At 46.4% G+C, this 25,804-nt stretch overlaps 1 protein-coding gene across 1 annotated transcript in view; it reads right to left on the reverse strand.

Moving 5' to 3' along the window:
• med13a (mediator complex subunit 13a) overlaps positions 1–25,804 on the reverse strand; it is a 110,524-nt gene that overhangs the window by 24,455 nt on the left and 60,265 nt on the right. Inside the window, exons 4-10 of the mRNA XM_031826638.1 lie at positions 20,892–21,037; positions 10,727–10,942; positions 10,377–10,571; positions 9,965–10,127; positions 8,673–8,783; positions 4,681–5,445; positions 3,160–3,379 (exon numbers count right to left, since the gene is read on the reverse strand). Coding sequence (XP_031682498.1) covers positions 3,160–3,379; positions 4,681–5,445; positions 8,673–8,783; positions 9,965–10,127; positions 10,377–10,571; positions 10,727–10,942; positions 20,892–21,037 — 1,816 coding nt within the window. The remainder of the gene's footprint in view (positions 1–3,159; positions 3,380–4,680; positions 5,446–8,672; positions 8,784–9,964; positions 10,128–10,376; positions 10,572–10,726; positions 10,943–20,891; positions 21,038–25,804) is intronic.

Below are 25,804 nucleotides of genomic sequence, written 5' to 3' on the forward strand. Positions count from 1 at the left end.
AATAGACCATTGCCATATATGGATTTGCACCATTCACTCTGAACTGGACTGTTTTACAGCATGAGCGGTCGTGATTATTATGTGCTTGTTTTGAAATCAATGCGAGAGCTGCATGTAGCCACGTGTGCGTGCACATGTTGTTCATATCCTTTGCTAGTTAGTGAGTTATTAGCCCAGTTATAGATCATTTGTAGTCAGCAATGTAGGAGTGGTTGCTTCCTACAAGAGCACAAAACTTGTGCTTTTCTAGCCATCTTTGAAAAGCAAGTCAGGTAAATAGCTTTTTTATGTCTTAAAGGGGCAGTGTTATATTTTGAAACAGGCTTGAATGAGCTAAGTAGCCAATAGGCAAAGGGTAGCATAATTTGTCTGATTAATAATACATTTTATTTTGTAAAGTGGTTTCTTGCATCAAACAACACAACATGTTCAGTCATCTCCTTGTCTGAAGGATAAGTGGATAAACAGATTAATGTCAAGCCCTGCATGTCATTTCAAAATGCTCATGGAATGTACTTGGCTGCTACTGTAGGCTGAATGAAAGAACCACCATTTTCATATAAAATGTTATGTGATGCATTTTCTCAATTGTTTATTTATGGTAGACAACTGTGGTAGGCCAACATTATGACCAAATAGCCACTCTAGCCTACTTGGCCCCTGTTAAAACTGTAACTTAAAGCAGGTACAGCCTCAGTGTTCCCAGTAAACACATGCCGGAAATTGCGTTCAGCAGGAAAAAAATTGAGGGAACATTGTTTCTAGTGGTTCAACTGGAACACGTTTGGAACTTTGACAGCATGCCAACCTCCTGCACACACACAACTCAGCTGGATGGGACATAAGCCAATTTGGCAATGCCAAGAGAGTCTAAGGCACACACCCACTCATGAACACACACATAAAAGTGCCCAAAACATAGGTCGTTGCTTTGCAGCGTCATCAATGCAGAGTAAAGCAGGACTAAGAGGGAAAGATGTAGCTGAGCTAACACACACACAGTACAGTACCACACACACAGTACAGTACCACACACACAGTACAGTACCACACACACACACAGTCCAAGTGCTCAGCAGATTGTGGAAGGGCTCCACAGCACATAGTGGCCACTGGGGGACCTCCTGTATCAGAAGCAGCGCAGCAGTAACAGTACACACAGTACAATACCACACACACAGTACAGTACCACACACACACACACACACACACACACACAGTACAATACCACACACACAGTACAATACCACACACACAGTACAGTACCACACACACACACACACACAGTACAATACCACACACACAGTACAGTACCACACACACAGTACAGTACCACACACACACACACAGTACAATACCACAGACACAGTACAATACCACACACACAGTACAGTACCACACACACAGTACAGTACCACACAACACAGTACAGTACCACACAACACAGTACAGTACCACACACACAGTACAATACCACACACACAGTACAGTACCACACACACAGTACAGTACCACACACACAGTACAATACCACACACACAGTACAGTACCACACACACAGTACAGTACCACACACACAGTACAGTACCACACACACAGTACAGTACCACACACACAGTACAATACCACACACACAGTACAGTACCACACACACAGTACAGTACCACACACACAGTACAATACCACACACACAGTACAGTACCACACACACACACACAGTACAGTACCACACACACAGTACAGTACCACACACACAGTACAGTACCACACACACACACAGTACAGTACCACACACACAGTACAGTACCACACACACAGTACAGTACCACACACACAGTACAGTACCACACACACAGTACAGTACCACACACACACACACACAGTACAGTACCACACACACACACAGTACAGTACCACACACACAGTGCAGTACCACACACACAGTACAGTACCACACACACACACACAGTACAGTACCACACACACACACAGTACAGTACCACACACACAGTACAGTACCACACACACACAGTACAGTACAGTACCACACACACACACACAGTACAGTACAGTACCACACACACAGTACAGTACCACACACACACACACAGTACAGTACTACACACACACACAGTACAGTACCACACACACAGTACAGTACCACACACACAAAGTACACACACACACAGTACAGTACCACACACACAGTACAGTACCACACACACAAAGTACACACACACACAGTACAGTACCACACACACACACAGTACAGTACCACACACACAGTACAGTACCACACACACACACACACACAGTACAGTACCACACACACAGTACAGTACCACACACACACACACACACAGTACAGTACCACACACACACACACACACAGTACAGTACCACACACACACACACACACACACACACACACACACACACACACACACACACACACACACACACACTAACTTGAGGGAGAAAAAAAAGCTTAGCAGCCCTTGTGAAATAAAACAAAATACAAAAAAATCTATTTTAAACGTGCACGGTTGATTTGGCCTGTTTAAGCCCAGGCCAGCACAGTGCCTCCCTCCCCCTCCTCTATGCCTCACAGACTAGCAGACAGGGTGACAGGCAGGAAAGGGAGGCTGCCACTGCCAGGCAGCCCTCTCCCATTCCCACACCCACACACTCCCCCCCTGCTCTCCCTCTAGTGCTGGGGGCGTTTCCACAGCTAACAGGTGGTCTAGGTTTGAAAACAGAGAGAGACAATAATAAGAAAACATCCTGAGTCCACATGGCAGGATAGGAGAATCAGAGTGAGAGAGGGGGCAGATAGAGAAGACACAAACTAAACTAAACGAGAGAGGAAATTAGAGAGGCATCAAACTATTTTGGCATCCCTCTGCTGGGATAATGTGAGTTGGAGCTGGCTTCCTGCGCAGTAGATTTGGGTGGGAAAAAGCGGAGTCCAGCTAGCGAGACATTTACAGTGCAGGATCGCTTATCTTGTGACCCTTAACCGAACCCTTCCTGCTGCCTGAGACTAAAGGCGGTCACAAACAGTGGCATGTTGGCAGCAGCAGCAACAGCGATGGGAGGAAAGGAGAAAAGGATTTGACTCAGCCGCCCCAGTTGATGAAGTTGTAACTTTAGCCCTACCTTGTGTTTCTTCCCGGGCTGGCGCTCGCCGCCCATCTTGTCCTTCTTGTCGGAGAAGGAAAACTTGACGTCCCCGTCCTCGAAGGCGTACGGATCCACCTCAGGCTCGTGGTCATTGTCGTCTGTAATGGCGGCGGCCAGGTACTGGTTCCTCCGCTGGAGGTACATCTGCACGCGCTCCTCGGACACCTTCAGAGGCTGCTTGGAAGTGGCCATCAGTCTGGGTGTGGATGGGGACAGGGGGAGATTTATTAGGTCAGGCAAGGCCACAGAGTGCAGTCTATCAATAGTAATCCATCAACATTCATGTGGGGAGGTAAAGCAATGCATGTCTCGTCTTCAATATTATCTGTGAATCATTGTGTTTCATGTGTCTGTGTTCTAGTTGTTGATGTTGTGGTTGTTCAGATGTTACCAGACAGTGAGCCCTGCCGGGGGGGGGGGGGGTGACCAATGGGGAGTGAGCCAGCTCATGTAGGTCCTCTCTCTCGCTCCCTCCTCCCTCTCTCCGGCTCGGCTGTGATGTGAGGTGACAGTGCGCAGTGGCCCAAGCCAGAGATTAGCATCCATTCAAAGCTATGTCCCTGCCGCCAGGATTACTCCCTCTCTCTCTCTCTCCCTTCATCCCTTCCCTCCCTTTCTCCTCACCAGATTAGCCCTGCTGTCCTTAGCCCTGTTCACAGCACTGTCCAGCAGCCATCCCTGAAATGCATAACCCCTCAGACACTTCCCAAGACCACCACTGCTCGACCCTACCTGCCTGCTCTCCGGCCCATCCTCCCTCTATCCCTTAGTCCAGCTCACCCTCTCTCTCCATCCCTCTCTCCATCCCTCTCTCTCCATCTCTCTCTCTCCATCCCTCTCTCTCCATCTCTCTCTCTCCATCCCTCTCTCTCCATCCCTCTCTCTTCCATCCCTCTCCCTTCCATCCCTCTCGCTCTGCTCCCTCGAGTCCACTTCTTTCTCTCTCGCTCTGCTCCCTCGAGTCCACCTCTCTCTCTCTCTCTGAAGCGACACCTCTGCTCTGACATCAAGGCTTCAAGGATGTCCTTCACATGTTCAGGGTGGCGAGGAAGGATGAAGGGGGAGTTGTAATAGAGGGGCCCTGTGTGTGTGTTGAGGGGGTTCAATAAGCTCTCTCCAGTCTGTGCTGCAGTGCTGGCCATGCACATTAGTGATGTATGATGTCAAAAGGGCACATAGCGAAAGAGTAACGTGCCGTATGGGCTCAGCGCCACCAGACATTTCTGAGGCACGGGTGGCAAGGGGGAAGGGAGGGGGGAGAGGCCTGGTTGTGCTCTTTCAAAATACTTTTTTTGTAGAATTTTGGAAGTCCTTAAAAAGGGGCCTGTCTGTCTGTGTACCAGAAGGGATGATTGGGTAGTGGATGGGTAGTGGGAGTCGGGGTTGGATGCCAGACCAGTCAGGGGCATCTAGCACCCTCTATGGGCAATAGTAGCTGTTTAATGGGGAGATAAGGATGAATGGTGAATGAATGAATGAATGGGGGGATACACTCACTCTGTGACAGAAACCACCTCTTGTCCTCCCGAGGCCTCGTCTCTCTCCCTGTCCCTCAGCTTGTCCCCAGGCAGCGTTGGCGTGGGTATCTCGGCCTCTTTCCTCCTGGGTAGGTTGAAGAACCTCCATGGCGCAGGGGAGCTGTCCTCCTCCAGGTTTACAGCAGAGCCTACATACATGGTGGGCTCCAGGGGCTCTGAGGGGTAGGACGTGTGGGGGTGGTGGAAGTGCAGGGACAGGCCATCTAGCCTCCGGGGTTCCCCCTCGCTACCCTTCTGCCCCACCAGGCAGGGCTCTGGGGGCAGCTGGTAGAAGTGTTGACTGTGGGGTGTTGAGGGGTTCTTCATAGAGCCGTTTCCTGTCTCCTCTCCTCGGTTGCGCTCACAGGGGTGGGGGCTGAGGGGAGGGGGCTGGGGGGAACCAGTCATCTCTGAGGAAGAGCCGCCGCTACCCACCCCTCCGCCATGCAGCTGGGGGGGCTTGGTGACACTGTCAGAGGGGCGGAGGCCGGAGAAACCACCCCCCGCTTGCTGGGACCTCATGGCTAGCCGCTGGCCCGCCGCCACCTCAGTCTCCTTGGTAACATCGTCGCAGGCGGTGCTGCGGTGGTGGAAGGGCGTCTGCGGCCTCTTGGTCTGCTTGTCGCCCTTCTCGGGCTTGTCACCCCCAGCCTTGTGCTTTGTGGGTGGCTGGGTGTGGGTGGGCTGGCCTGCTGACTGGGGCTGGCCGGGGATGCTGCCACCTCGCTGCTTCAGAGACTTATGCCTGGGAGGACACAGAGGAAGAGGAAGCATGCAAGACATAAATAAACTAACAATAATATAATTTGTTAGTATTCGTGAACATTCATTAGCTCAATAACTAGCGTTGAGCAGCAACACTAATCTAGCGCAATCAATAACCAACAACAAATTGAATAAAGCTGAATCTGTGGGAGCCGAGTAGCAATTGAAAAGCACGGAATCAATTAAGTGAACAAATGAGTCCCTCTCAAATCTAATAAACTTCTCATGTCATGCTGATGCTACTCTTACAAACATCTTAAACTGATGTTATTATTCTGCACTCTATTATTCCCTAACCAAAACCATCTAGAATAGAGCATTCCCCCATCGCTGAGTTCATTGGGGAGAAAACAAAGTGAAACCCTTCTGAACATGACCCAGGTGGTAGGGAGGCCTGCTTCTTGTTGGGTTTAAATGGACTGGAACGTGTTGTGGTGGTCCCTGGCCCTCACGGCCCCTACGACACACACACACACACACACACTTTCCCCAGGCTAGGCCAGGGGAGAGCCAGCCACTAAGTTAGAACCAGTGTTGTTCACCTCTCATTTCACTGTGAGGGGACCGAGGAGCAACAAGTCCAAAGCCAGACTCTGATACTGACAAGTGGATGTGGGGGAGGGGTGCTTGGGGTCTACTCAGGGTCAGGTCAGCTGGGGATGGGTGTTGTTCTTTGGCCGTTGGTATGTCAGCATGGTAACTGCAGGCAGCTCTTGTTGTCGTGAAGCAGCCAGCATGTTGACGGCTAAGCTAAGCTCTCCCTCTTTTATGGTGGGAGTGAGAGATCTATTGTCCTTCCCACAACCTGGAAGGATAAGAATGGAACTGCTTAACTGTCGGCAGGCAAAGAGTAGGCAAGTCGCAGCAAAAACAACACATGGAGTGGGTAAACACCATAGACTTACATAGATGACTCATCTTTGTATCTGTCTCATTATGGCGTCTTTGCGAGCATGGGCAGCGCCATTGAGGCTACCTCCATTTTGAAGTAGTCAATGTTCTTCTTCTACTACTTCTATGAGTTGGTAAACAAACTGAAGGGGTGCATACTGCCACCAGGAGTGTGTTGTTTGAACAGGTGTGAAGCTAAGGTTGGCAATTCCCTGCCATCTGCAGTTATGGAATGTTTGCTCATGAGTATAATTAATTGTCTGATCCCTCCTGATGACCTGGATTTTGTGATTTTTCCTTAACCCATAGGAAGTCCCACCCAGTTGAGTCCTCAATAGTGCTATACACAAACACACACCATTGTGCCGCACACACGGGGACTCCCTTTTCAATGTTACCCCCCATATGATGGGTTCCCTCCAACCAAATAACAGACTTCCCCCAGCTCTGTCCTCACCTCCTGTACACAGTCTGCCTGCCCTAACACCACCAGTAATAACAGACATCCCCCAGCTCTGTCCTCACCTCCTGTACACAGCCTGCCTGCCCTAACACCACCAGTAATAACAGACTTCCCCCAGCTCTGTCCTCACCTCCTGTACACAGTCTGCCTGCCCTAACACCACCAGTAATAACAGACTTCCCCCAGCTCTGTCCTCACCTCCTGTACACAGTCTGCCTGCCCTAACACCACCAGTAATAACAGACATCCCCCAGCTCTGTCCTCACCTCCTGCACACAGTCTGCCTGCCCTAACACCACCAGTGATAACAGACTTCCCCCAGCTCTGTCCTCACCTCCTGTACACAGCCTGCCCTAACACCACCAGTAATAACAGACATCCACCAGCTCTGTCCTCACCTCCTGTACACAGTCTGCCTGCCCTAACACCTCCAGTAATAACAGACTTCCCCCAGCTCTGTCCTCACCTCCTGTACACAGCCTGCCCTAACCTCCTGTACACAGTCTGCCTGCCCTAACACCACCAGTAATAACAGACTTCCCCCAGCTCTGTCCTCACCTCCTGCACACAGTCTGCCTGCACTAACACCACCAGTAATAACAGACTTCCCCCAGCTCTGTCCTCACCTCCTGCACACAGCCTGCCTGCCCTAACACCACCAGTGCAGAGCAAGGCGCTCCCCCGATCTATTGTGAAAGTGCTCCTAAAGCAGAAACACACAAAGCAAACGCCCAGAGAGACAGCATAAAAGTGCAGAGTGTCAAGCATCTATTTCTGTGCGAGCTGCAGCGTGACGTGTGCTTTTGCGGCTGTGTATGTGCACGTCTGTGCCAGGAGACAGCAGTGGAACATGCTGACTGCAGCCTTTCCCTTCAGAGAGAACACATGCCCGCACACACACAGGCACAGGGCTGTGATAATGTCGGACTGTCTGAGTTCCAACCCCAACCCCAACAGAAACAGCCTGGCCACAGTCAACCTCGCATCCACACATTAACTAGACGCAGCAGATAATTTGTCAACATTAGGCTCTACAGACACTCTCTCCCTTTTTAGAGCAGACATCTCCCTAAACAGGCCTTCTAGAGGTCAGACTGGCCCCTGGGTGTCTGCAACTGTGTCCCAAATGACACCCTATTCCCTACATAGTGCACTACTTTTGACTAGGGACCATGGCTCTGTTCAAAGTAGTGCACCATGTAGGGAATAGAATGCCATTTGGAGGGGAGGGCACTGTCTCTGGTGAAGAACAACTGCTTTAGCCCCACCAAGAGAATGCACTGTCTGAGCCACCAAAATAAAATACAAGCAGCCACTTGAACCCTGGCAGGGTTGTTACTTAACAGAGGAATAGAGATGAATGTCACATAGTACTATTCAAATGTTTGGACATAGCTACTCACTCAAGGGTTTTTCTTTATTTTTACTATTTTATACATTGTAGAATAATAGTGAAGACATCACAACTATGAACTAACACATGTGGAATCATGTAGTAACCAAAAAAGTGTTACACATATTTTGGCATTCTCTACATGATTCCATATGTGTTATTTCATAGTTCGATGTCTTCACTATTATTCTACAATGTATAAAATAGTAAAAATAAAGAAAAACCCTGGAATGAGTAGGTGTGTCCAAATTTTAGACTGGTACTGTACGTATTGACATTAAAATGCATCTCACATTTTAGACTAAAGTGTTGAACACTGTTTTGTTGAGTAAGATTCCAATGAAAATGAGTCAACTTCTCTTAAAAGGCAAACTTGTAAACTAAAAGTATATCCTATTACAGAAGGCTTAGGGCGCAGGTCCCAAACCAGAGATGCAAACAAACAAACTGCATTGTTCACCTGGAGCAGTTACAGTGTGACCTCTGTGCTGACTCTACAAAGTCCCAGGTTCCTACTTTCTCCATCAACTCCTCCTCACAGGTCCCATTGGCTGTCGCTGAGAACTTACGCCTGGAGAAACACACACAACACACAAGTGTCAACATTAAGGGTTTATTAACTATTTCATGTCAGTGGTGTGTGCCTGTTATTTGACAGACCTATTTGGTAAATGTTGAGTGTATACGCGTTGAGGTAGATACTGTATATATTCTCTAGGTCAGGTGTCCTGGAAATTACCACCAGGGACACCTGAAGTCAATATTAAATTAATCATTCTCTATTATCAGGAAGCTGGAGAGGATCCAACAAACTTAATGGTTACACGTCGATCGGGAGCTCTGCCGGGGCAGCCCCGTTAGTTCTTATATACTGCTTACACAGACAAGTTATACTTGGATGATTTAGCTTATTCATTATTCATAATTAATTCATCGTTAACGTTTGGTTCATGCATGTGACCAACACCTCACAAGGCTTCTTCTCTCTAAGCTGAGACCTTGAAATTGAGACACCCCTTTCGGTTCTCAAAACAATGTTCTGGGCGTACTGCCAAATTCCTTATACTGATAGTGAGGTTTCATCCCAGGCACGATCAATCAGTCACTTGCACGAACTCAGTCAAATTGGTTATTAGAAAAGCACAAACATAACATTTTCCTTCACACAGGATTCCTTAACTGATGGCCCACAGGTCCAATTTACCCCACAGTTTTCTGAGCAAAAAAAGAATCATTATATTTAATATTTTTTATTTTGGACATAGAATACTGTAAAAACCCCAGCAAATCAGCTCCAAGTGATTTTCATTTTATAAATATGTTCCAACATATTCCCCCGGCATAATAGGGAGATATATTTGATCGTATACAATTGTAAGCAAGGTTTGAAAGTATTATGTTTTAGTCAAATATTATATATGTTTGGACTTCTTGAGATCAATTTGCAGTCTACAAATGATTTGTAATTATGTTTCGGCCACCTGATCATCCGCTCAAGAAAAAAATCGGCCCGCGGCTGAATCTAGTTGATGATCACTGCTCTAGGCTCTGTTGAGTGTGTCTATGATAGGGTAAACGTGTATGTGTGTGAATGCATGTGCATGAGGTGTAGATATAGCTTTCCTGTCAGCTGTGTGTGAGCCTGTGCTCATTGACAGTGTGTGTGAGCACGTGTTTGCGTGTGCCCTGATTCGGTAGCATTTGTACTTGTTCTAGGATTTTGTTGAGAGAGTGTGTATGAGACAGACGTACTTGTTCTGAGCTCTGTTGATATTGCACTCCTGCCAGACCCTCTCCACCACCTGGCTGGCTAGCCTGCGAGGGATCTTCCCCTCGTGATGACTGGTGCTGTCCACACTGAAGGCGTCCACAGCCGACGACAGCTTCACCCACTTCTGAGCCGACTGGGAGTCCACTTGAGGAGGTGGGAAGGGAGAGGTTCTGAATCGTCTCACCGCACACAAGTGACAATATATATTGTCCTACAATAACCAGCTTTGAGACCCCTCTTGTCCACTACACACTATATAAGTGTCACACCAACTCTCCAGACACATTTTAATATTGTCTAATTGATATGGTAAATCTTATTTACATAATTAATACTATACAGACTGTTGTTTAAATAAACATCCATAGGTTTGTAAATGCTTGCTTATTGTACCTGTCTGGGCCTCCTCGGGTGATGTGGGGGGCGTGAGGGTGACCGACGAGATGGCAGGGTCTCGTTGGGATGCAGGCACTTGGAGTCCACCCGTGTAGATGGTGGTGCAGTGGGAGGAACCCTGGGGGGCAACAGCTGGGATGTCAGACTGGGGCACCAGCACCAGGCAGGCTGGGTACACCATCCTCACACCACCTGGACCGAGAGACAGACATACACTCCCGGTTAGCTACCCGGGTCATCACATCTGAATAAATTTTTTGTATGTGATCCCTGAGGGAATTGAAGCCCCATCCTTTCTTCCCTGCCTTATAGCAGACTTTTAGGGGAGACTGTTCAGTGTGTCTTACCGACAAGGACCTCCACAGCGGCCAGGGAGTCGTCCTCCCAGTCCATGTCCTCCATCTTGTCCTCCGATGGCGAGCCCTGCTTGTCCTTGTCTTTAGAGCTGGGGCTGATGGGATAGAACTGGTTCCACTCCTCAATCAGTTTCTGGGTGGGAGGGTCTGACAGCTTGAACGACTGACCCGTCAGAGTCCCGTTCAGACCAAACGGACTCAGGATGACTGGAGGGAGGGAGAGAAAGAGAGAGACACACACACAGTCAGTCTCACTTCAGATGCTGTGTTACATCAGAATAAATCCCCCCCATCCTACTGCATACATCCCCCACCATTACAACCACTCTCTGATTTATTACCCCCCCCACATCCTTTCATCCATTTTCCTTCCACCCCTACATCCCATCCCAGTGTTAATAATGTGACCTTTCCCCAACACAATTCTCTCTCTCCCACCAGCGCACAACTGGCCAAGCACTTCCAGAGACATACAGCAGCCCAGGCCTCTCAGAGCCTATAAACAGGTCTGTATAAAGTACTGATGCACAACACACACAGACAATGAGGTAGAGAATGAACAGGAGTAGGGAGTGATAGAGCTGACAGCATTCTGACCAAGCAGACACCTACACTGTATTTTATTTAACTAGGCAAGTCAGTTAAGAACAAATTCTTATTTTCAATGACAGCCTAGGAACAGTGGGTTAACTGCCTTGTTCAGGGGCAGGATGACAGAATTTATACCTTGTCAGCTCGGGGATTTGATCTTACAACCTTCCGGTTACTAATCCAATGCTCTAACCACTAGGCTACCTGCCGCCACAGGTATCAATCAATCACATGTAAATAAAGCCTTTTTGCAGTAGCAGTTGTCACAAAGTACTTTTTCAGTAATCCGGGCTAGACACCAAAGAGTGGACAACCCCCTCACAGCTTAGGATAATAATTAACAGAGAAGGAAGCATAAACGGAGAATGTTTGGGGACCATTACTTCCAGTTGTGCTCATTAATGTAGTGCAGTGGTTGTCAACTAGTTTTGTCCCAAATTAAAGCACGTTTTCAGTCGCCACCCAATATTCGCATTGTGGAGAAAAAAAGAAGCCAAAATGCCATTTTAAAAACAAATTTGAATGCTATATTGATATTAACTGAAGCAACTATGGAAATAATTTCAAATAATTCAATTTCGACCATATTCTTGATGAAGAATGTTAATAAGCTCTAAAAGCACTGGCTAAAAGCTCTATATTGAAATTACGGGGATTGAAGAAAAAGAGTTCAGAGATTAAATTATTTCATCATTTTTAATACTTTCTACTTGGTTGTTTAGAAGTTTAAGTTCAGACTGGAGTATTATCATTTTTTTACTCAGACACCCGCAACCCACCACTTGAGAATCGCTGTTGTAATGTTTGGCCCTGTCCCTGTGAGTATTGATCTGGCCTAGTGGCTCACTGGCTGGATAGTATGGAGTTTCCAGAAGAGAGGGAGAAGGGGAGAAAGAGAAATGGAGAGAGAAAGAGAAAGGGTAAGACAGACAGACAGACAGACAGACAGACAGACAGACAGACAGACAGACAGACAGACAGACAGACAGACAGACAGACAGACAGACAGACAGACAGACAGACAGACAGACAGACAGTCATCATCTCTCCTCCTTCACCACATAACAGGGGCTGGCTGGTAGGCGTGAGGGAGGAGGGGAAGAGAAGGCAATCTCACAGGGAACACAGCGTATTAGAGGAAGAGAACATCTAGAACACAGGGTGCTGGCCAGCTAAACACAAGCCACTCAAGGTCAGGACCTTATAAGAAGGCTGGTCAATCTATATTAATTTCCCACCACACTGAGATTGGGTGGAGGGGACATAGTAAGTAGCAAGTGGATGGTGACCTCACCAGACAATTGAGTGAACATACAGTTTCCTCAGAGAATACAACAGGAAACAGACAGACTGACTGACTAACTGACTCATACACACCTCTGATGTTCTATGGGGTCCACTCCAGATCACACAATACAGCCAGGACTCCAGGACTTCATTCATTCTAACATCCAACAACTGCTTCAGCAGAAATAGATTGACTATTGAGGAGAATCTAAGGTCATTTGCATTGCAGAAACACAAGCACTACACATCACAGAGAGAGTTTGAATTTAATTCCTGTTGATATGATTACTACATACCCTTTCTCTTTGTGTGCACATTTCTATTTGGAACTAAATAAAAAATATCTAGCAACGCAGGGGAAAAAGATCAAATCCAACACAATTATGGAAATGTTTCCTTTATCCCGCCCTCCCTCCCTACCTCCTTCCATCTCCCCTTCTCTCTCTGTCTCCATCTCCCTGAAGACATGTCAAATATGCTCAGATCAGTTAAATGGGCTGAGAGTTCATTACATTCACTCTGCGCTGTTTTATGAGGTCATATCCTGAAGAGGCTGGAGCGCTCTACCGCACACTAAACCAAGCCTGTCAGAGGTGAGTGGTGGGGGAGAGAGGGAGGGAGACTAGCACACATCAGCCCATATCTGCCGCTACGCTCAATCTGCTAAAACAGACACAACTCGTGGCTAGAACACACACTTGCACACACCCTAGGAATTCAGCCTTTGGTTTGTACTGATGTCAAACACACAACATTATCCATTGGAAGATGGGGAGTGCTCTGAAATACAGTACTGGTCACATCAGTGGTCCCACCAAAGTGCATTAAACACTGTATTTAATTGAAGATAAACATCTTTGATGACCAGAGGACAATTGACTCCACATTAAACCATTGATCCATTTGCCTGTGCAATATGGAATCAAACACATAGAGCAGCATGTCTTTCAGTCTGCCACCTCAAGTCCCCATACATGCTATGGACAGGTTGCTATATTGGTAAAAGAGCAGAGGCAGTACAGTACAGTAGCTGAGGGTCTGGGCCACTATCTGATAGACTTGACCTAACCCTGAGCTAGCATACACATCCAAGTATAACTGATCCAATTATGAAAGACAAGCACTGTAATTTTGAATTCCGTAAAGTGAGCGCGGAAGAAGTAAAACAATTATTGTTGTCTGACAAGCCACAGGGGTCTGACAACTTGGATGGAAAATCACTAAGTATAATAGCGGATTATATCGCCACTCCTATTTGCCATATCTTCAATCTAAGCCTACTGTAAAGTGTGTGCCCACAGGCGTGGAGAGAAGCCAAAGTAATTCCGCTACCCAAGAATAGTAAAGCCGCCTTTACTGGCTCAAATAGCCAACCAATCAGCCTGATACCAACCCTAAGTAAACCTTTTTTTTTTTTTTTTTTACCAGATACAAGGCTATTTTACTGGAAACATATTGACAACAGACTTTCAGCACGCTTAAAGGGAAGGACATTCAACAAGCACAGCACTTACACAAATGACTGATGATCGGCTGAGAGAAATTGATTATAAAAAGATTGTGGGAGCTGTTTTGTTAGACCTCAGTGTGGCTTTTCACATTATCGATCGTAGTCTGCTGATGGAACAACTTATGTGTTATGGCTTTACACCCCCTGCTATATTGTGGATAAAAAGTTGTCTAACAGAACACAGAGGGTGTTCTTTAATGGAAGCCTCTCCAACATAATTCAGGTAGAATCAGGAATTCCCCAAGGCAGCTGTCTAAGCACCTTACTTTTTTCAATATTTACTAATGACATAAGTAAAGCAAGTGTGTCTATGCATGAGGGTGACTTAACACTATACATGTCAGCTACTACAGTGAGTGAAATCACTGCAACACTTAACAAAGAGCTCCAGTTGGCTTCAGAATGGATGGCAAGGAATAAGTTAGATCTAAATTTATCAAACTAAAAGCATTTGTATTTGGGACAAATAATTTACTAAACCCTAAACCTCAACTAAATCTTGTAATAAATAATTTGGAAATTGAGCAAGTTGAGGTGACTAAACTGCTTGGACTAACCCTGGATTGTAAACTGTCATGGTCAAAACATGTTGATACAACAATAGCTAAAATGGGGAGAATTCTGTCCATAATAAAGCGCTGCTCTGCTTTTTTTAACAACACTATCAACAAGGCAGGTCCTACATGATCTAGTTTTGTCGCACCTGTACTACTGTTCAGTCATGTGGTCAGGTGCCACAAAGAGAGACCTCTGAGAATTGCAATTGGCTCATATCAGGGCAGCATGGTTGGCCCTTAAATGTACAAAGAGAGCTAACATTAATAATATGCATGCAAATCTCTCATGGCTCAAAGTGGAGGAAAGATTGACTTCATCACTACTTGTTTTTATAATAAGTGTTGACATGCTGAATGTACCGAGATGTCTGTTTTAACTACTAGCACACAGCCATGCAAACCCCAGAAGACATGCCACTAAAGGTCTCTTCACAATCCCCAAGTCAAGAACAGACTATGGGAGTGCACAGTACTACATAGAGTCATGACTACATGGAACTAAATTCCACATCAGGTAACTGATGCAAGCAGTAGAATCAGATAAAAAAACGGAGAAAAATACACCTTGTGGATGAAAAGAAAAACAGAAAGATCTATGTACAGTGTGTGCAAATGTAGAAGAGTAGGGAGGTAAGGCAATAAATAGGCCATAGAGGCAAAACATAATTACAACTTTAATACAAAGGTGATATATGTGCAGATGATGATGTGCAAGTAGAGATACTGGGGTGCAAAAGAGCAAGAGGGTAAGTAATAATATGGGGATGAAGTAGTCGGGTGTGCTATTTACAGATTGGTTGTGTACAGGTACAGTGATCGGTAAGCTGCTCTGACAGCTGATGCTTGAAGTTAGAGAGGGATATATAAGACTAGAGCTTCAGAGATTTTTGCAATTTGTTCCAGTCATTGGCAGCAGAGCACTGGCAGGAAAGGCGGCAAAAGGAAGTGTTGGCTTTGGGGATGACCAGTGCAATATACCTGCTAGAGCGAGTGCAACGGGTGGGTGTTGCTATGGAGACCAGTGAGCTGAGATAAGGCGGGGCTTTACCTAGTAAAGACAACGAGAGCATAGAGGTCGCAGCGGTAGGTAGTATATGGGGCTTTGGAGATAAAACGCAAATGATTTAATCCTTCCAATATATATATATATTTTTTTACATTTGTTACGAATTTAACTTTAATTAAATGAGTTGACTCTTCACATGAGATGATTTCACTGAACAACAAAAGAAAGGGAATATTGAATGATCCCCAGTGATACATCGCATCTCCCAAAAACATTTTCAATATATATCTGTAAAATTATAGTCTAGAAACGAACGCTTTGGTTGTCTTCCTCTCAGGCTTCCATGTCTTCTCCCTGGACCTCCTCAATGTCCACCTCTTGAACATCAGACTCTGAGGCCTCATTTTCAGTGTCACTTTCCAACCTTGTTGAGGATGGCTCATTGTCAAGCTCAAAAAGCCTCAAATTTGCCAGGATGGCCAACAATTTGTCAACCCTTGTATTGGTCAGCCTGTTGCGTGCTTTGGTGTGTGTGTTCCCAAACACAGACCAGTTGCGCTCTGAGGCGGCTGATGTTGGTGGGATTTAGAGGATGATGGAGGCAACGGGGGAAAGAGCCTCAGATCCACAAAGTCCCTTCCACCAGGTGGCTGATGAGATATGTTGGCACGACTGCCATATTGCATCTCCATCCCAAAGCACATGCTTGGAAGTGTACTTCGCCAGACTGCCAAGAACCTTGCCCTCATCCAGGCCAAGGTGGCGAGACAAGGTAGTGATGACACCATAGGCCTTGTTGATCTCTGCACCAGACAGGATGCTCTTAACAGCATACTTGGTGTCCAACATGTATGCTGTGGCTTGTATGGGCCTCAGGCAGAAGTCTTCACGCTTTTTGATGTATTTCAGAACTGCAGTTTCATCTGCTTGGAGCAACAGTGAAGTGGGCAGGGCAGTGCGGATTTCTTCTCTTACATCTGCAAGCAGAGTCTGAACATCAGACAGGATGGCATTGTCTCCCTCAATCCGTGCAATGGCTACTGCTATAGGTTTCAGGAGTTTCAGGCTGCTTACCACTCTCTCCCAATATACACCATCCAGGAGGATCCTCTTGATGGGGCTGTCCATTCGGCAGACTGTGATATGGCCATTTCTTGAAGGGACTCCTTCCCCTCCAGGAGACTGTCACATGATGACGGGTGTTGTTGGGCAGCTTCAATGTGGTGCTCTATTTCTTCTGACCTTGCTTGGTGAGGTAGATTGCTGCTGTTACTTGATGAACCTTCACATACCTAACCATTTCCTTGGCTCTCTTGTAGAGTGTCTCCATTGTTTTCAGTGCCATGATGTCCTTGAGGAGCAGATTCAATGCATGAGCAGCACAGCCAATGGGTGTGATGTAAGGGTAGGACTCCACTTTAGACCAAGCATCCTTCATGTTTGCAGCATTGTCTGTCACCAGTGAAAATAACTTCTGTTGTCCAAGGTCATTGATGACTGCATTCAGCTCATCTGCAATGTAGAGACCGGTGTGTCTGTTGTCCCTTGTGTCTGTGCTCTTGTAGAATACTGGTTGAGGGGTGGCGATGATGTAGTTAATTATTCCTTTCCCACGAACATTCGACCAACCATCAGAGTTGATTGCAATACAGTCTGCTTTCTCTATGATTTGCTTGATCTTCACTTGAACTCTGTTGAACTCTGCATCCAGCAAAATAGTAGATAAAGTATGTCTGGTTGGAGGGGTGTCAGCTGGGCAAAGAACATTCACAAATCTCTTCCAATACACATGGCCTGTGAGCATCAGAGGTGAACCAGTTGCATACACAACTCGAGCAAGACATTCATCAGTATTTCTCTGACTACGTTCCTCCATTGAGTCAAAAAACCTTCTGATTCCAGGAGGACCATGAGCTGTTGCTATCGATAAGGTGTCTGATTCATCATTTTCACCTCAAATAGAAGGAGAGGTTGCTTGTTGTGAGCGCTGAGGCAACTTTATGCACTTGGCCAGATGATTCCTACATCTCTGTTGCATTCTTCACATATGATTTGGAACAGTATTTGCAAATGTACACAGCTTTTCCTTCTACATTGAAATGTCTACACACATCAGATAGTGCCCGTGGCATTTTCCTGTAAAGATTCGAAACAAAATTGAAAAATAAATAAAAATACAATTCCATGTACAGACAAATAGTTAAGCAGTTAGATTAAACAACTGCTTTGTAAGATACATGTTTTAAAAGGAAATATGTACGGAAAGAGGTGAATTAACACTCCTCAGTTAGCAGGCTCAAGCAAGCTAAAAACCCACATGGTAGGAAAAACTAACTAGCAGAAATGTAAAAGTTTGAAATTATTTAAACACTTTGCTGTAGGCTACTATTTACTAGTTAACAAAAAATAATGTATGTCATATAAAATATATTCACCCCACCAAGTATTGTAATCAAAACTTACCAGAAAGCATGTAGTCCTAGGCTCAGACAGTGTAGTAGTGTGGGCTCAATAGCATCTCATTAGTGTGCAAGATCTTGAGAATAAGCTGTACATGTGATGGAAGAGTGCACTGTGCATGTGATGAAAGAATGCACTGTGCATGCAGAGGGTTGCAATTCCATTGAATTGGGGATAGTTTAACCAAAATATGCCACAAGACCTAGAATTGCCTTATGTTTATCCCACAAAAAATGTTCAATGTTATAAGCTAACTTTTTTTATGAATTTAAGCAAAATTCCCGGGCTTAACTTTCCATTGAAATTTACCGGAAAAGTTTTCTGACCCTTTGCAACCCCACTAGTGACTAAAGAGAGAGTGAGAGAGTCACACAGTGTAGTGCTATGCTGTGCTGTGTAGATCTATCTATCTATAGACCTGCCATGCAAAAAAACAATCCCTCTCTACCATTACTGGAATTACGTTCAATAACCTGCTATTGATTATATAGACCAGCAGGCTTTAATATAAGAAAATTAGAATATTTCATTTATACACTTTATTCAGACAGCTGGAAACAGAAGGGGAGACAGGCAAGTGGGAAAACAGTTGGAAGGGTGGATACGGGGATTAAGCCTGGTCTGCGGCGGGGAGTTGAGTATATGTGACTGGCTGGGAGCGTTAGGCCTACCGCTAAACCACAGGCTCTGCACAACTAGTTTTCCCTGTGCCGCAATGCCGCTGCGCTCCAGTCAGATCAGAGAATGGACAAAGTGATCACCATTATTAGGTGGGTGGAGAGGGGATGCAGGGGGGCTGAGGAATTACTCAGAGTCTAACTGAGAGAGGAGTTGAGAGGAAGAGAAGAGCGGAGGTGGCATTTTGTTCCCTAACCTAAGGCAAAGCCCTGGTGCCTGGTGTAATGATCGCTTCTTCAAGCTTCCCTCCCCCTCCTTCTCCTCTGTAGTGAGGGAGCCTCTCTCACTCTCTTTCTTTTGTTGGGATCTCTTTTGTTGCGCTGTAGTCTCTCCCACTTCTCTGTGTGTCTGTGTTCTACACGCTGCCTGGCGCTGTCTTTGCTGCTGCCGTTGGGCCCCGCTAATTGTACAGATGTCTATAGCAGCAGAGCTCAGCTAGTGGGGACAGCCCTCTGAGGGCTAGAAGGAGGGAGGGAGAAGAGGTTGAGGAAGGTGGAGGGAGAGGGAGAACAAGAAGAGAAGTAGAATGGGAGGTGGTGGTGGCAGGGGAGAGGTGGAGGTATTTGGGAAGGGTACGTGAGGAGGAGTAGGAAAAGGACAGGGAAAAGCCAGAAGAAGGGGAAAGAGGGGGGAGGGACAGAGAGAGGTGTGTAAGGGCTGCTGGTGGCACATCATTACTGTCAGGCTGTTTGATGAAGCGAGGCGGAGCGGAGGAGAGGAGCGGAGGAGAGGGGCCTGTTCTTAATACCTGAGGATTACCCTTGTCTTCTATTAGATACACGACACAGAGCAGAGAGAACAGAGCAGTGTGTGTGTGTGTGTGTGTGTTTTGGTTTTATTATCCTTGTGGAGACCAGAAGTCCTCACAAGGATAGTAATAATTGGAGACATTTTGCCAGAAGGGTTACAATTAGGGTTTAGTGTTTTCATGATACCAGAAACCGATACACAGTTTAGCACCACATTACTAGATACCATCACGATACTCGATACCATCACGATACTCGATACCATCACGATACTCGATACCATCACGATACTCGATACCATCACGATACTCGATACCAAAACGCTACCGCGGCAAATAAAGAAGGCATATTAGCCAAAGTCACTGAATGCCACTTTATCCAGAGAGATAAACTCAGCTACTGCTCTGTTCAATCATTGGGCATCTTTTGAGTTCAATATCATTACATTTGCAATTGTTTTGAGACAGCCATCTACAGATTAACGAATCAATTATACAATCATACAATCAATTTGACTTTGTTTTTACCAATCTAACTACATACTGGCAATCATTTATTTCAGTAGTAAACTGGGCAAATCAAGATGTAGCCTAGGCCTATCCACAATAGCATATTCAATAGGATATTCAATAGGATACGATGACCGAATAAGTTAATTATTAAAGTTTTTGGTGGCAATCAGCTTTGAAATTAGCATGTTTTGCGTTGTGGTTTGCATATTTTCACAAACAATGTTAGCTTTAGCTGTCAGCTAGCAAGGAAAGTTAGCCTACAAAGCTGGACGTTACGTTACAAGTGTTCTAGCCTGTATGGACATTGTTTTGCGAACAGTAATGAACAGTTTCAACCTTTCTACATGCCGTGTCACATTATTCAAGTGTGTTAACGTCTGTGCATCATGATTGGGGAGCTAACATGATGCAGCCCAGACTCCCAGTACAGGCTAGCAACGAGGGGTTGGCTGTGCTGATAGACAGGGTTGTTCTGTGAGACACATTTGACAGAAGTCCCGAAAGTAACCCAAATTCTAGTACCGAACCGTTTTTCATGTTCTACTTTCAAAAAAGTATCAATGTTTTGGTATACCATGCAACACTATTAGGGTTAGGGGTTACATTTAGGAGTTAGGATTAGGGGTTTGGTGTTAAGGTTAGGGGTTATGGAAAATAGGATTTTGAATGGGAATCAACTGTTTGGTCCCCACACGGAAAGTTTTAAAAGAAAACGTGTGTGTGTGTCTGCATGCCTGCATGCGTGCGCCTGTGTGCATCTGCATGTGTGTGTGTGTCCACATGTGTGTACACTCCACTCCACCCACCTTGGAAGGGGCTGGAGGCCTGCTGGGCCAGGGTGAGGTGCTCGTCACTCAGGTGGTAGACAGGCTGGTGCTGGTTGATCTCCACGCTGGTGCACACGTTACTCTCCCCGTGGAGGAAGAAGGGGAACGAGCACGACAGGTGTTCACTGTGGAGGGAGAGAAAGACAGAGAGAGAACAGAGTGTGTCATTTTAACTCGGATGGACCATTCTAGGAGCGAATGTGTGTGAACTGTTGAATGGATGACACAACAGAGCAGGAGGAGGGAGGACGAGAAGAGAGAGAGAGCGAGAAATGGCAAAACACTCAATTTCCCTGCTAATGGAGGGGTAGAGGAGCGGAGAGAGAGAATGAAGAGGAGGAAGATTAAAAAGGAGCTCTCTCTTTTGTGGGAGATTACAATGACATCTTTGAGCCATGGAAAGCTCTAACATGACCCTTCTCCTGGCTGGAATACAATAGGAGGAGGGGTTAGGGAAATGACATCACTGATATAATGGAGACATAACATGACATCATCACAAAACAAATCAAGTTGTTTCACTGGTGGAACATAGAACTGAACCACTTTACAGTATTATTCTCATACTACAGAAGAATGCTGTCTGTACCGTAGTGTGTTGATTTGTTGTTGGCACTCCAAGTGACCAACAAAGAGGGCGAACCCTGGCTCACACTGGCATGCCATCAAAGACGTGAGCTCTTGAGAACACTAACCTACACATACAGAGTTACAGACGTCCAAATCTCTGACGTTGAAAGAGACACCTGCCAGTGCCAGCATGACTTCAACTGGGATGAGAGGACGTGAGAGAGATAGAGGGAGTAAGGGAAAGAAACGAGAGGGAGTAAGACAGATGGAAAAGTGACAGGGAAAAATAGCACGCGAGAGAGAGAGAGGAGTAAGACATGGACTATTGTCTCTGTTTCTCTGTGTCTGCTTCCTCTCATTCTACGCAGCACAGCCATCTGACAGATGACCAAATGAAAGCGGACGCAGTAAATTTGGGAGAGGATCAAAGAAGGGGGTGCCTTTTTAGAGGATTTGGTGTTAAGGTTAGGGGTTATGGAAAATAGGATTTTGAATGGGAATCAACTGTTTGGTCCCCACACGGAAAGTTTTAAAAGAAAACGTGTGTGTGTGTCTGCATGCCTGCATGCGTGCGCCTGTGTGCATCTCTCCCTCTCTCTCTACCGCTCGCACTCTCTCTCTCACTCCCTCTCTCACTCCCTCTCTCTCTACCGCTCGCACTCTCTCTCTCACTCCCTCTCTCACTCCCTCTCTCACTCTCTCTCTCACTCCCTCTCTCACTCCCTCTATCCCTCTCTCTCTCACTCCCTCTCTCACTCTCTCTCACTCCCTCTCTCACTCCCTCTCTCACTCTCTCTCTCACTCCCTCTCTCACTCCCTCTCTCTCTCACTCTCTCACTCCCTCTATCCCTCTCTCTCTCACTCCCTCTCCTCACTCTCTCTCTCTCTCTCACTCCCTCTCTCACTCCCTCTCTCACTCTCTCTCACTCCCTCTCTCACTCCCTCTCTCTCTCACTCTCTCTCTCACTCCCTCTCTCACTCCCTCTCTCACTCTCTCTCTCACTCCCTCTCTCACTCTCTCTCTCACTCCCTCTCTCACTCTCTCTCTCACTCCCTCTCTCACTCCCTCTCTCTCTCACTCCCTCTCTCACTCCCTCTCTCTCTCACTCTCTCTCTCACTCCCTCTATCCCTCTCTCTCTCACTCCCTCTCTCACTCTCTCTCTCACTCTCTCTCTCACTCCCTCTCTCACTCTCTCTCTCACTCCCTCTCTCTCTCACTCTCTCTCTCACTCCCTCTATCCCTCCCTCTCTCACTCTCTCTCTCACTCCCTCTCTCACTCCCCTCTCTCACTCTCTCTCTCACTCCCGCTCTCACTCCCTCTCTCTCTCACTCTCTCTCTCACTCCCTCTATCCCTCTCTCTCTCACTCCCTCTCTCACTCTCTCTCTCACTCTCTCTCTCACTCCCTCTCTCACTCCCTCTCTCACTCTCTCTCTCACTCCCTCTCTCACTCCCTCTCACTCTCACTCTCTCTCTCACTCCCTCTATCCCTCTCTCTCTCACTCCCTCTCTCACTCCCTCTCTCACTCCCTCTCTCTCTCACTCTCTCTCTCACTCCCTCTATCCCTCTCTCTCTCACTCCCTCTCTCACTCTCTCTCACTCCCTCTCTCACTCCCTCTCTCACTCTCTCTATCCCTCTCTCACTCTCTCTATCCCTGGCAGAGTTGCTGCTGCAGAGGATTAAAACAAAGAAGGAGAAAGAAAAAAGGAGAGAAAGAAGTGAGGGGATCAGACTAATAATATATTATGATCATGAGAGGGTCTGAGGAGCTAAGTGGCACGAGGCTGGAGGAGAGAGGAGACAGCATGTCTCCTACGAGAGGATAATACCTCGGCTGTATATAAACATTTACACTACAGAGAGTATTTGTGTACCTGACATGCACTAACAAGGATAGACTACACAACAGAAATAAGTCAGTGACTTGATTGTATTATCCTTGATCGTTTTCTAAATGTATGTAACTACTGAATGTACTTTTTTTTAAATGGTCAAATCAATGAAATCAATCAATACCAAGAGAGGTGTTGCCATATCATATCAGCTGTGATACTTATTGAAAGAAATTGACCAATGAAAACAGTCACCATAACTTATCCCCTTGTATGAACTGTTTTGTTCATAAGATCAATAAAAGAGTGGGATAGCAACAAAAGGAGCTGAACATATTCCTGATGGCTGATGACTAGGCTACGCCCAAGGACGTTAAGTTTCTTTTCCGCAATGAGTCTGGATCTGAGTACCTGGCCCTTCACTGAATGCGAACACATTCGTGGCCATCTGATTGGACCAGAAACCAATGGGTTGAGCCAGAACCAGAACACACGTGAGTAAATTCATCATTGGCTTTGACACTCTGATTGATTGGAGACGATTGTTTTGTGCAACACCCTTCGTGCCCCTTGTCACCACAAACGACTTCAATGATGGCAGTGTCAGACTAAAACATGTGGTGAACGACAGAGCAGTGAAAGTATTTTGTCTGAGTCGCCAGGCTAGATGGCTGTAGCATCAGAGAAGTCTTTCACTATGTTTAGGGCATGTTGACAGAGCTGCTCTTTAATGTCTGTAGGAACAGCTCCAGGCTCAGACGTAGTAAAAGTAGTAAACCCATCACGACAGACACAGTAGTAAAAGCATCAGCACAGACAAACACATTTCCTCACTGCTGTCTGTCTATGAAGCAGAATCACTCCTCTTTTTCTCTCTGCTCAGACATTTAAGCTGCTGTTAGGTTCCCACAGAGCAGCCTGTCTCTTCCTGCCCTGGGGCCTGATTGACTAGAAGGTCACGGCGGGAAGGTCTCTACCTGCCCCCAGGGCAGACTGACTAGAAGGTCACTGTGTGAGGGTCTCTCCCTGCCCCCAGGGCAGACTGACTAGAAGGTCATAGAGGGAGGGTCTCTCCATGCCCCCAGAGCAGACTGACTAGGGGTGGATTTACATGAGTAAAATATGTCTTGTGAGATCTATCTTCAAAAGACTGCCCCATAGTGAGAGACTGTGTGCCATAGAGAGAATGTGTGCCAGAGAGAGACTGTGTGCCATAGAGAGAGACTATGAGTGATAGAGAGAGACTGTGAGCCATAGAGATAGACTGGGTGCCATAGAGAGAGACTGGGTGTCATAGGAAAGACTGGGTACCATAGAGAGAGACTGGGTTCCATAGAGAGAGACTGTTTGCCAAAGAGAAGACTGGGTGCCATAGAGAGAGACTGTGTGCCATAGAGAGAAGACTGGATGCCATAGAGAGAAGACTGGGTGCCATAGAGAGACTGGGTGCCAAAGAGAAGACTGGGTGCCATAGAGAGAAGACTGGATGCCATAGAGAGACTGGGGGCCACAGAAAGAAGACTGAATGATATACAGAGAAGACTGGATGCCATAGAGAGAATACTGGGTGCCATAGAGAGAGACTGGATGCCATAGAGAGAGACTGGATGCCATATAGATAAGACTGGGTGCCATACAGAGAGACTGGGGGGCCACAGAGAGAAGACTGAATGACATACAGAGAAGACTGGATGCCATAGAGAGAAGACTGGGTGCCATAGAGAGAGAATGTGTGCCAGAGAGAGACTGGGTGCCATAGAGAGAGACTGTGTGCCAAAGAGAAGACTGCGTTCCATAGAGAGAGACTGTGTGCCATAGAGAGGGACTGTGTGACATATAGAGAGATTGAGTGCCATAGAGAGACTGGGTGCCATAGAGAGAGAATGGGTGCCACAGAGAGAGTGGGTGCCACAGAGAGAGACTGGGTGCCATAGAGAGTGACTGGGTGCCATAGAGAGTGACTGTGTGCCCTAGAGAGAGATTGGGTGCCATAGAGAGAGACTGTGTGCCATAGAGAAACTGGGTGCCATCGAGAGAGACTGGGTGCCATAGAGAGAGACTGTGTGCCATAGAGAGAGACTGTACGCCATAGAGAGAAGACTGGATGCCATAGAGAGAAGACTGGGTGCCATAGAGAAAGAGCAAAATGAAGAACACCGCAAGATCAGAATCAGCTAATATAAAAGAGCCCTGACAGCCAGGAGAGTGACTGTTAGATGAGAATCAGCTAATATAAAAGAGCCCTGACAGCCAGGAGAGTGACTGTTAGATGAGAATCAGCTAATATAAAAGAGCCCTGACAGCTAAGAGAGTGACTGTTAGATGAGAATCAGCTAATATAAAAGAGCCCTGACAGCTAGGAGAGTGACTGTTAGATGAGAATCAGCTAATATAAAAGAGCCCTGACAGCTAAGAGAGTGACTGTTAGATGAGAGTCAGCTAATATAAAAGAGCCCTGACAGCCAGGAGAGTGACTGTTAGATGAGA

The sequence above is a fragment of the Oncorhynchus kisutch genome, linkage group LG6 (genome assembly GCF_002021735.2).
Source record: "Oncorhynchus kisutch isolate 150728-3 linkage group LG6, Okis_V2, whole genome shotgun sequence".
In the NCBI taxonomy this organism is placed as follows: domain Eukaryota; kingdom Metazoa; phylum Chordata; class Actinopteri; order Salmoniformes; family Salmonidae; genus Oncorhynchus; species Oncorhynchus kisutch.